The sequence below is a fragment of the Athene cunicularia genome, assembly GCF_003259725.1.
Source record: "Athene cunicularia isolate RWA chromosome 3 unlocalized genomic scaffold, athCun1 chr3_part1, whole genome shotgun sequence".
Lineage (NCBI taxonomy): Eukaryota > Metazoa > Chordata > Aves > Strigiformes > Strigidae > Athene > Athene cunicularia.
In genome coordinates this window covers 119,726,905-119,739,061 of record NW_020799097.1, presented here as the reverse complement: position 1 = coordinate 119,739,061, position 12,157 = coordinate 119,726,905, and the positions used below count along the sequence as shown (strand labels likewise).

General features: G+C 38.3%; 1 protein-coding gene across 1 annotated transcript in view; it reads left to right on the top strand.

Annotated features, from left to right (window-relative positions):
- Positions 1-1,632: 1,632 nt before the first annotated feature.
- ESF1 (ESF1 nucleolar pre-rRNA processing protein homolog) overlaps positions 1,633-12,157 on the top strand; it is a 31,047-nt gene continuing 20,522 nt past the window's right edge. Inside the window, exons 1-7 of the mRNA XM_026845765.1 lie at positions 1,633-2,329; positions 3,068-3,414; positions 4,181-4,294; positions 5,060-5,160; positions 6,690-6,842; positions 8,274-8,388; positions 9,358-9,496. Coding sequence (XP_026701566.1) covers positions 1,633-2,329; positions 3,068-3,414; positions 4,181-4,294; positions 5,060-5,160; positions 6,690-6,842; positions 8,274-8,388; positions 9,358-9,496 — 1,666 coding nt within the window. The remainder of the gene's footprint in view (positions 2,330-3,067; positions 3,415-4,180; positions 4,295-5,059; positions 5,161-6,689; positions 6,843-8,273; positions 8,389-9,357; positions 9,497-12,157) is intronic.

The following is a 12,157-nucleotide window of genomic DNA, read 5'->3' as shown; positions in this document are numbered from 1 at the left end:
CACTGCGAGCGGCGCTCGGGGAGGGACTGGGGGGCCGCAGCCGGCGCCTCGAGGAAGGCTGTGGCTGTGATGCTGGGCCGGAGTTGCTCGTGGTACCGATCTGCTCTTGCCAGAACGTCGCCCTTGTTGCTGATTTCGTTCCGAAGTGTCGTTTTGGAATGCCTTATTCTTAAATGTGGAATACTCTAGTCCTAAAGGTGGAATATCCTAGTCCGGGAGGAAGTAAAAGTCTGAGGTCTGACTTACAGTGCAACTGCTTTTATTTTTGCTGAGTAAAGAACTGGCTGGATGGCCGGGCCCAAAGGGTTGTGGTAAATGGAGTTAAATCCAGCTGGCGGCCGGTCACGAGTGGTGTCCCCTAAGGCTCGGTGTTGGGGCCACTCCAGTTTAACATCTTTATTGATGATCTAGACGAGGGGATCGAGTGCCCCCTCAGTCAGTTTGCAGATGACACCAAGTTGGATGGGAGTGTTGATCTGCTCGACGGTAGGGAGGCTCTGCAGAGAGACCTGGACAGGCTAGAGCCATGGGCTGAGGCCAACTGCATGAGCTTCAATTAGGCCAAATGCCGGGGGGCTGCACTTGGGCCACAACAACCCCCAGCAGCGCTACAGGCTTGGGGAGGAGTGGCTGGAGAGCTGCCAGTCAGAGAGGGACCCTGGGGGGTTGGTTGGCAGCCGGCTGAACAGGTGCCAGTGGTGTGCTCAGGTGGCCAAGAAGGCCAATGGCATCCTGGCTTGCGTCAGCAATAGCGTGGCCAGCAGGGACAGGGAAGGGATCTGACCCCTGTACTCAGCACTGGTGAGGCCGCACCTTGATTACTGTGTTCAGTTTTGGGCCCCTCACTACAAAAAGGCCATTGAATGACTCGAGCGTGTCCAGAGAAGGGCAACGGAGCTGGTGCAGGGTCTGGAGCACAGGTCTGATGGGGAGAGGCTGAGGGCACTGGGGAGGTTTAGTCTGGAGAAGAGGAGGCTGTGGGGAGGAGACCTCATGGCCCTCTACCACTCCCTGAAAAGAGGGTGCAGAGAGCTGGGGGTGAGTCTCTTGTACCAAGTAACAAGCGATAGGACAAGAGGGAATGGCCTCAAACTGTGCCAGGGCAGGTTTAGACTAGATGTTAGGAATCATTTCTTTGCAGAAGGGGTTGTTGTGCATTGGATTGGTCTGCCCAGGGCAGTGGTGGAGTCCCCATCCCTGGAGGGGTTGAAGAGTCAGGTTGACCCAGCGCTGAGGGATCTGTTGGAGTTGAGAGTGGACACTATGAGGTTAATGGTTGGACTAGATGATCTTCAAGGTTTTTTCCAACCTAGTTGATTCTGTGTTTCTGCTTGAGGCCCTGTTCGGGACTGATAGGGAATCGCTTCAGGCTGTGTGTGCAGCTGGTATGGTCTTTTTAGTTGCGTGTCTGTTATCCGAGAGAGCTAAGAATTGTGGCCAAGACTGTGGTACTTACAGAGCTATTTGTGGCTCATTTAAATGGCCTCATGTACTTTTGGCAGTAACTTTTTAGGTACAGATTAGAAATCTGACTTTGCTTAATTCTTGATAAATTTTTCAATTATGTTTCTAAATCTATGTTAACCAGGTTTTTTAATCGCAACTGGTTTGTTTTTTCTTTCCGTATTGTAGATGTCCAAGTCTTCAACAGCATCAAAAATGTCATCCCAAGAGGAAATACTGAACGATGGGCGGTTTAGCTGCGTTACTAGGGATCCCAGATTTTGGGAGATGCCTGAAAAAGAACGTAAAATCAAGATTGACAAACGGTTCCGAGCTATGTTTCATGACAAGAAGTTTAAACTGAAATATACAGTGGATAAAAGAGGTCGTCCTGTTAACTATAGTTCTACAGAGAACCTCAGGAAATTTTATGCCCTGTCAGAATCCGACTCTGATCTTTCAGAACATGATGGTAAAGAACATACTGAAAAGAAAAAAAAGAAAAAAAAAGATAAATCTAAAGAAGAAGCAGATTCTGCAAAGCTGCTTACTGATGGTCTCTCTAGAGAGGAGAGTGAAATAAACAAACAAGGGGTGGACCAAACATGTGAAGTGGTGACAAAACTATGTGACCTTAGAAATGAAGGAGAAAAAATTGCATCTAAACTCCACTTGAAAAAGGACTCTAAGAAAATTGCCACAGAAGTTGATCGCTCTCGGGGAAACAAGGGCCTTTTACACAAGGGGGAAAACAAGAAAGGAGATGCATCGGGAGGAAGATCAATTTCAAGTCAAAACAAGCAAAAGTCTTCACAACCAATTAGTACTAAATCGGTTAAAGCTCCCAGGAAAGACCATTCCCTAGGAGGAAAAATAAAACAATCAGGTTAGTTGTTAAGATAACAGGTAGAATTTGGCTCTGTTGACTTGGATGTTGTTGCTTTTGCTTTATCCATGGAAGATCTTTCATAAGATCAGTTATAAAATAGCTAACTTGGGTTTGGTGTTGCTGAAGAATCAGAGTTGGTCAGCTTTTTATAGAATCACAGCTGATTCTTCACTAAGATTGCGAACATGTCCTTTTAATTGCTGGAGCTGAAATTGTTGGTACGAAAAGTAAAATATATAGTAATGTATACACTACTGTATTTATCAAATTGAATAACAAATATAAAGTCTGATACCGTGAAAGTTTCAACATATCAGCACTTGTTGACTGAAAGCTTAAGGAGGGCAGCATGAAGCCATTAATATTAGAGGACATTAGAGAAAACAAGTGACTTGAAGAAAAACTTTCTTTATATTGCTTGTGCATGTGTATAGCCTACATGACAGAAATCTAATTTCTATCTGTTGATTGAATAGAATATGAATAGAATAACAGAGTAATATTTCATTAGAGTTTGAGACCTAAAGAGCAATTAGGTTAGATTATACAAGATGAAGAGGCAGTGTTGATGATTTATTTTGTTTGCACTTCCCTGATGTAATTTGTTCCTGCCTCATTACGCATTTGAGGGGTTCAGTAAATTTGCATGAAGAAAAACTGAGGGTTTTTTCCTCCTTTGTAAAGGATCATATGTAATTCCAACATAAAAATAGATATCTGATGTTTATCTTTCAGTGACTGCAGACACCTGTGATCAAGGTGACATTAGTAAAAGCCACTTAGAAGAAGAAATTTCTACAAGTGATGCTTCTGAGTATGGAGAATTGGAAGAAGAGGAGCCAGAAGGTGATGGGGAAACAAGCGAGGAAGAGGAGTCACAAGATGATGGGGAAACGGGCGAAGAAGACAGTGATTCAGAAGATGATGAAGAAAGTGATAGTGGGCCTGATCTAGCTAGAGGCATAGGGAACATTGAAACAAGTTCAGAGGATGATGAGGATTTAAATGAGCTATTTCCAAAGGAGCCAGACATAGAGCATTCATGGCGTGAGCTAGATAAAGATGCCCCTCGTGGAGATGAGGTAACAGAACTTGGCATGTGAAAAGTTGCTATGTGACAAACTCAGTATTGTACACTTTCATGAGTTCATTATAGACCTTCATCTATGAAACAGTTTGTGAAAGTATTTTTTGTAAAGGTTTTTCAACCCTCTAGTTACAGAATGCGAGTGATGATGAAATCGGGCGAGAATAAGACTTGCAGTTTTCACTTTTCTTCCCTCTAAGCGGAGGCTTTCCTGTAGATCGATATTTATGAGTGAAGGTACAAACAGAATTGAGATTTTTAGAAATTCCAGAACTTAAATAGTACCGCTTTAGTTCACTTATGGTTGTTTTCACTTTTTAAAATTTTTTCTCACTTCAAGAAAATATGAAATCATTAGAGAATGAAGTAAGACTTTTAAACAGTTACTGTGTAAGAAATCCAGTACTCTAGTGCTGTTATAATACTGTGATACTAGTTGCTGTTGTGACTAACCATATGATGATAATGAAATCCTAAGTGTTGATGTTCTAACTGCAGACCTAAATCTGTGATTGGTGCAGTCTGTTCTCTCATCTTCACTATATGGATCCTCTTTATCAGCTCTTGTGATTGCTGCTTCTGATTTTTGCTATTTAGTGATACTCTTGAGGAAAATGCTGCTTTTAGTTTTTCAGCTGTTTGTTGCTGACTTTCAGTTTTTACTGAGGATAGCTGCTAGAGTAGTGTGTATTCCCCACAGCAGTCAGGAATTAAATATATGAACTTTATGTCCTGGTTGGTTTTTTTTTTTTTCTCTTCAGGTTACAAGCAGATTGGCTGTTTGTAATATGGATTGGGATAGACTGAAGGCTAAGGATTTGCTGGCTCTATTTAACTCTTTCACACCCAAAGGAGGAAGAGTGTTTTCTGTTAAGGTAAGACCTGATTTCTAAAAGGACTGCTGGCTTTTACTGTGTAAAAAAAAAAAAAAAAAAGCTACAAAATAAGAGCAAAGACGTTTTTATGGAGAATCAAAGAGACATTAACATGATAAATAAGAAATTGTGTTGCAATTTAACTCCCTGGGTTAGAAATAAACATGTGCTGCTTTTCAGCAACAGGTATTAGGTAGAGTTAGATCCCAAAGCTGTTAACTTCTTGTGTTTATGAGGCTGGCTCTAAGTGCTGCTTTTCTGAGACAAGTGAAGTTCTCAAAGTCTAGCAGGGAGGAGACTACATTTCCTTGGCTATCTTAATTTTCGGTAGTCATTATGGTAGATAACTCAGCCTTAAATTTGGCAATTTCTAGGTGCCTTCCAACCCATTTACTATTGCACAACACCTCTTGTCTTTCACCACTTCTGAGTTACTAATAAACTGAATTCTCATTGGTTATCTTTTTCTGTTTCTAGTGTCTGCCTCCAGCTTTCTGAGCAATGTTAGTCAAATACCCTTTTCTCACAAGGGCCATAGCAAAATGAATGAAGTAATGGTTCCTGTTGTTCTCATTCCTAAGAGAGTTTTATATTCTACTGTCTTTTCTGTAAACTAAAATTAAGAGGGTATTAAAGTTTATGGCATTGATCCCTATACTGATTTTAGATAAAAAACAAAAATTCAAAAATACTTGGTGAGATAATATTTTTTTCTTAGTTGTGTTGCTACTGTTAAAAATTTACTTTTGTGTGTTGTATGTATAGATTTATCCTTCAGAGTTTGGAAAAGAGAGGTTGAAAGAGGAAGAACAAAAAGGACCTGTGGAACTGTTCGATCTTCCAGAGAATACCACAGAGAATGATGGGTATTAACTTTATCTTCAAATGAAAACTTCAATATGTCTTAATTCTCAGGGAAAATCCCAATCAACTCCTGTTTCCAAAAGTTCATATGTTGGAAGTTCTGTGTGGATGACTTAATTTTATAGCTTTTTCAAGGGATGTTTTACAACTGGCCCTGGTCATTATCAGTGCATTGAATAAATGCATTATGATGAAACTTGAGAAGATTTGCTTGTTAAGTGAGTTCAAAATTTTTATTATGTAGCTCATTGGAATAATAAATGGAACAAATGTGTGGAGAGCTTAATATAGCATTTCTCCTCAACAAATTGCCATTTATGCAGTAAACTCCCTTTATTACTTACTATCAAAATTTTTTATCTGCATAATCAACAGGACCCTAATTTAGGCCAAGAATTCCCAGATTGAGTTTTGAATGCCACCAGCCGCAGCCCTGGCTTACCAGCCTGAGCTCATCAGGCCTGCCATTGTGCAGGCTTCTTCAGGCATGTCTTTTTTTTTTTTTCCCCGCTTTTATTCTGCTTCAAAGTCTTGTCTGTATGGAACTTGAGAGGTTTTGCTTTCATATTTTTCCAGAATTTCCAGATGTTTGGCAGCCTGACTGGGGCCACTTTTGTATAATACATCCCATTGGACTGCCCTACATTTGGAAAATCTGGATGCCTCTAAAATAAGTGCAGATCCCTTTGAAGAAAGTGTGTAGAGCATCAGGGAATTCTATGATGAACTCAGCACGTGCTGAAGTCAGCTTTGCTGTGTGCATCAGGGTGCATCCTGAAACGTTGGATTTACTGCTCAGTGGGCTCTAGAAATTCTGGAGTAGAACAGACAGAAATCCAGATATGCCAGAGACACCTCAGTGATGCCTGTGTATGTACCCTTTCAATTCACAGGACGGGACCTCAGCCCTGTGGTCTCTCTCCTGCATCCTTCCACCAATTTATCCACTTCTCAGTCTCTTTTCTGCTTTTTCTTTTTGTCTTGATATGACACTACTACCACCTGCGCTACCCAAGTTAGTATCCAATTCCTGTCCTCACCGTACCACTTCCTTACTCATCACTCTTACACCTCCTTTTTCTAGTGTGAGCATCTGCAATCCTGTCCTTCCGGTCTCCCAGTTTCTCCTGTGTTCTTAACGTGTACTCTTACTTATGTGTGAACATTCTTTTCACCAGCCTTGTTAGGAGCTAGGATAATTGCAAACAACTTGATAGGAACTATTAAATACTACTTTCTGTGGCCTGCACAGAGACGTACAAATATGCTATTCTATGTCCTGCTCTAACCTTACAATGCCTGTGGGAAGCAGAGTCAGAAACAGAAAGCATACACTTAACAAAATGGTGTGAATAAGTCTTTTTATGTGACTAAAACTGAACAGATACTGGCGGAACTTCATGCTGTTTAACATCTAATCTTATTAGAAGATTAGGAGAGTGTTTGGTGCGTATTTTTAATAAATTAAAATATTTTGCCAGTGAATAGTTGTTAAAGCCAGCTCACTTGATTGTGTTTTCCACTTTTTCAGGCTTTATAGGGAAAAGCTGCGTGAGTATCAATTTAAGAGACTGAAATACTTCTATGCGGTTGTAGAATGTGATTCTCCTGAAACAGCTAGTAAAATTTATGAGGAATGCGATGGACTGGAATTTGAAAGTAGCTGCTCTTTTATAGACCTGAGGTAACTTGAGTGGTGACTTAATTACATGTTGGGCAGGGGAGGGGAGGGAGAATTAAAGCCAATTTAAAATAATTTGGAGTAAACCTTTTTGTCTTTATTGTGTAACTGAGATATGTAAATAAATTAGGCATCCAATGAGTTGTTAGATTTCCCTTTGATTCTTTTCCCTTCTTTTTGAGAATTTTTACTGGAATATGGGAAGTTTGAGAGGATTTCTGCATAGAGAGAGTATTCTCAGAGAAGTCTGGTAAAATGTTCTGGTTGTATCTTCAACCTTTTGGTACAATTAAATAAAGTGATAGGATTTAGAAAACAAAACAACATACTGCTGCCTTTCCCCCCCCCAAGGGTCCAGAAGTGGCTCTTTTGCAGGATTGCTTACCACAAGGCAAGAAATTACTGCTGTTGTCATGAAGCTGCAATAGATTACTATGCTAACCCCTATGAATGAGCTGGAAGCTCTAATGTTTCAAAAGTCACGTTTGGGAAGAAAGAATTTAAAATTATAATCATGCTTTATTGTTACTATATCCTTTTGTTACAAAAAAGCCTTCTAGTCTGAGCAGAAGAGAAGTTACTAAATCGCATTGAGTTTTGACAGAGACTGGCTTTGTCTGCTAGGGCCCGTGTTATGGGTGTTCTTGGAAGTTAGTGAAAGATATATTTTTTGCTTTGAATCATTTTCTAGTGGAACTTAATTAATTTGCTTTGAACCATTTTGGAAAAGATGGTGTATGCCAAATCACCATGTAACTTTTCATGCTTTTAAACACAAGGAAGATAATGTTTTACAACAGCCACAGCTATTTAAAATTCTCCAATGCTTTTCCTAATCGTGTCCTTTGTTAAATTTCAGTGTTGAATAGTATTCATCATATTACATTTGCAATGATAAAAGAAAAAAAAAAAGGCAACTCAAATAACTTCTAATGTAATGTACAAAGGCATTTGGGGTTTTTTTATCTTATGTCTTCCATCATTACATGTGACTTCGGTCTTCTCAATATTTTTTCTCCCTGCTAGTTGTAATGTTAAAGCTGTACCAAGTTTTTCTAAAATGTTTTGAATTCACTTTTTTCTTTTGAATTTTTAATATTAAGCTTCCTGAAAAGGTGATTCTTAAAAAAACCTAAAACACTCAGAAAACCACCCCTGACCCTGCTAATACCTAACTGAAAATTGTGTAGTTTACTTCCCTAACACGGTGTTGTTTTATACCTTGAAAACCTGTGGAATAGCTGTGCAGAAGCCAGAGAGTTAATCTTACTTATGGGGAGTACATGTCCATTTTATTTATTTCCTTTTCAGGCTTACCAACTTTTTATTTTAGCAAATTCTTTTGTACTGATGTACCATACTCATGAAAAGTTTAGGCTGTTTATACTATGAAATTTCTCAGTGTATTTGAATAATAACATGTTTGCCTTTAAGATTTATTCCAGATAATGTTACATTTGACGATAAGCCAAAAGATGTAGCCTCGGAAGTAAATGTAGCTGTATATAAGCCAAAGTACTTCACATCTGCTGCCATGGGAACATCAAAGGTATCTTTACAATGTTTTTGTAATGTTTTTCTAATTTGTTTAGTTTTACTGTCAGCTTATAAATTATATGAAGTAGTGAGGAAAAGATTCCTGGTTATCTTCACCATTTTGAAATAAAGACATCAAACATATTAAAAGATATAAGCATGTTACAGAGCCACAAGTTGCAGCCCCATAAATAAGCTCAAGTTTTGGATTTTGAGATCCAGCTTCTTTGCTACATATTGAATAGTACATTTTGACCTCATTGTACCTCTGCTACAGGCTGCACATGGAATTACTTTGTTATTCACAATTAAATCTTCTAATTTGGCTAAAAATGTGTATTTGTGTGATGCTCTAGAGCCTTTCTGGTGGTAGTGCCAGGCTTAAACAGTTGCTTCCCTTCCTTGTAGCTATTTCTTCTTACTCTGTCTTAAGTGACAGACAAAACTTTCATCTGGCCATGAAATGAACCAGATTACTCAACCAGATTAGTTGAGGAATAAGTTTCTGCTGGATCATTTTTCAGTCAGGTCTCTTTCACCTTCCAGTTGAGAGTGAAGTTGTGCGAACACTTTCATTGTCCCCACTGCAATCCATGCCTGATTCCAGGAGTGAGTTGATGCTGGAAGAGGAAAGAAACAGGAGATGGTAGCTGCTTCAGCACTAGTATCTATTGCCACAAAGGAAATTTGTCTTACAGAGTTTTCGTGTTGTGTGACCTGTTGTTACAGTACTCTTCAGTGCATGAGGAGACTTCTTCATCCTTTCATGTAGTTAAAACTCTTTGTAGAACAACTTCCAAAAAGTTGTAATTAAATTTATTTTAGTAAATGGTTATTATAGCTAATTGTTGTGGAGAACATTAGTAACAGGTTTACACTGCTTCTTCAATGGAATGTATCGAATAATTTTCCCTAAAAAGACAGAGTTACAATGTTTAATTTTAGTGTTTCAGCTTCTCCAAATGGCATTCTTATTTTTAAGGTAGATATCACATGGGATGAGACAGATCATGAACGAGTAATGTCACTTAGCAGAACTTTTAAAAAAGAGGAACTTCTTGACATGGATTTTCAAGCTTATTTGGCTTCATCTAGTGAAGAAGAGGAAGAACAGCAGCCAGGTACTTATATTAATAAATGTTGTCCACGAAATCATTAGCTGTAGTGTCTTCAACACAAGTTCTAAATATGTAAGTTATATCTTTAGAAAATGCTTTGAATGTCATCTTTTATAGGGACAATATTGTGCTTGTTGTATAAAAGCTGTGGTCAGGCTCTACTATGAAAATAACCATTTCCTCCAGAGCTAAACATCTCTGAGATGCAAGCGACATAGACTTCCTTTTTGTGTGTGTGTGAATTAAAAGTGGAAAGAAATTGGTGGTGAGCACGTTGGTATTTTTTGTTCCATCTTTACCATAAGGAAATAAATGGATTGATGAAAGAACACTGACAGATGCTAAAGAAATTTTTTTAAAAGATTCGTAAATTAGGCGTGTTAACATCGAAGCTGTAGAGGTTTTTTTTTTTGTTTGTTTGAGTTAAATACACTTTTTCAGTGTTCTTGATACATGATAAGAAAACACATGTACAAGATTTTAAAGCAGTATCTCTAAAGACACAGTTGAGATGTATTATGCAAACCTGATTCTCCAAATAAATAGTATAATTAGTATGACCCCAAAATTACGACATTCTTTTTGAAGGCTCTGTTTGCTGAATTTGGAGTTACAGCTTACTTAGAAGGTTTGTTAGTGAGAGTTTGACTTCACTATTAACACTCTAGCTTTAAAGCAGCTTTCTGATTTTTCATTTCTTACTGCAAAATCTCTTTACCTGATGTAATTAATGTTTGATTAAGCCAAGTATAATGATTGTAAGTGAAGTGATTTCAAGTAGTGAGATCACAGGTCATCTGAGTCATGGCATATTTTCTTTATTGCTGATACGGTAAATCTGTTAAAAAGAAGTTGCTTTTCATCATACATTTGAATGATTTATGTAGAGAATGTTGTAGCTGTTCTGTTCATTCAGTGCTAAGATCTGCTGCCTTTCTGTGAAGTCTGAGTAACACTGATCAAAAATTACCAAATGATAGGTGATTAGGAGTTACCCTAATGATTGACCCTCCAAACTGCTGCTTTCTGAATAGGAACTTACACCTTTGAGTGTAAAATCATATTCTTCCCTTTTTTAAAATTCCTTCTACCTCTCTCTTTTTTTTCAGCGTACCTGAACATTTTTTTGTCCAGTTTGGCAATGCCTATTTTAATCTCTTCGTTTCAGAGATAAAATTATTTTCAATAGAGCTAGAGGTTCTTTCTTTTCAGAGGAAAAGTCCTGGTTCCAAATGTGAAGTGAATAAAGGAATTGGGTACCATGTTCACTGCAGAAATCTATCTATAGGTTGATACACTGTTTTATCCTCTTCATGAAACTCTGTACACAAGTAAAGTCTTTGCAGGGCAAGGAGATACTGAAGAAGCTGCCCTAAAACTGTGCTTGCTGGAATGGCCTAGACAGGGTGTTGAATGCACTCCAGACCTTAGAAGGTCCTGAGGGAGAGGTAGATCATAAGAGCTTCTTCACTCCAGCAGCAGCTCTTCTTGGGTAACCAGGGGAGTGTGAGTGGCAGTGGAGAAGAGCTGTGCTTGGGGCTTCTGGTACTCCTAACCTATAGGTCTTAGGTAGTGAGAGGAAAAGTAGGCAGCAGAACGTATTTAAGGGAACTTTATAGAGTGTAGTAGTAGCATCTTTCAAATACTTTTTGGTTCACATATTTCTTAGGAATACAAAGAGAATGTGATCTAACTTCATAAGGTGTACAAATCTTCTGTGTATGGTTCACCAACATGTAAATTCCTGAATTACCTTCATTGTTTTCACTCTAAAATTCAGTCTGCTCTTAATTAATAATATATATAGCTGAAATTCCAAGGCAAAGCAAATGCCATTAAGCCTTCATAGGTCTTTCAGACAGATGTTAAAATTGGTTTATACCGCATAAAAGCAGGTTGTTGCAATCAAAGATGATTTTGGAGCGTGCAAAAGAACATTACAGATTTTTCTGGTTAGAGAGTTGGGAAATCTTCTGGCAGCAAACTCAGCTTGGCAATATCTTGGTAGGGTTAATGTCCATTTGTTTCTCATCTTACATAAAAACACACTTACAAACTGCACCTCTGTGAGCTTTAGTTTATCTAGTAATGCTTAATAAAGTATCTAAATGAGAGCAGTAGATGCAGGGGAAAGCATTTCCATCTTCTTATTATGTACAAGACTACCACTGTGTTAAAGAACAGCATCTGTAATGGGGTTATGGTCAGTGAGCAACACTTCAGAAATTATAAAAAGTAAACTTCCATTGCTGGGAAGGAAAAGAAATTGACCTTAAATAATCTTATCACATTAAATTTTAGACCTGGAAACGTCTAGATTGTAATGATGTTTTGCAAAGTAAGTTATTAGTAGAGGAATTACATTGCCGTGTCTTTAATGTGTTCCTGACCTTTTATCTATTCAGTTTTGTGATAAAAAGCAGAATTCCATCTGACAGGATTCCATCCAGCAGAATTATGTGGCACTATGCACAAATGGGAAAAATCAGTGTCAGCTGCTTGAATGGAAATGTAGGAGTGTGATAAGGAAAAAAATGTTCTGGTCTTTTACTCATATTTTTTTAACTTATTAAAATGTTTTATTTATAAACAGGTTTTTGTTGGCTTGTTCTAATCTGGTTTTTATGGATTTTTTTTCAACATAAAATATGTGTGTCATGAATG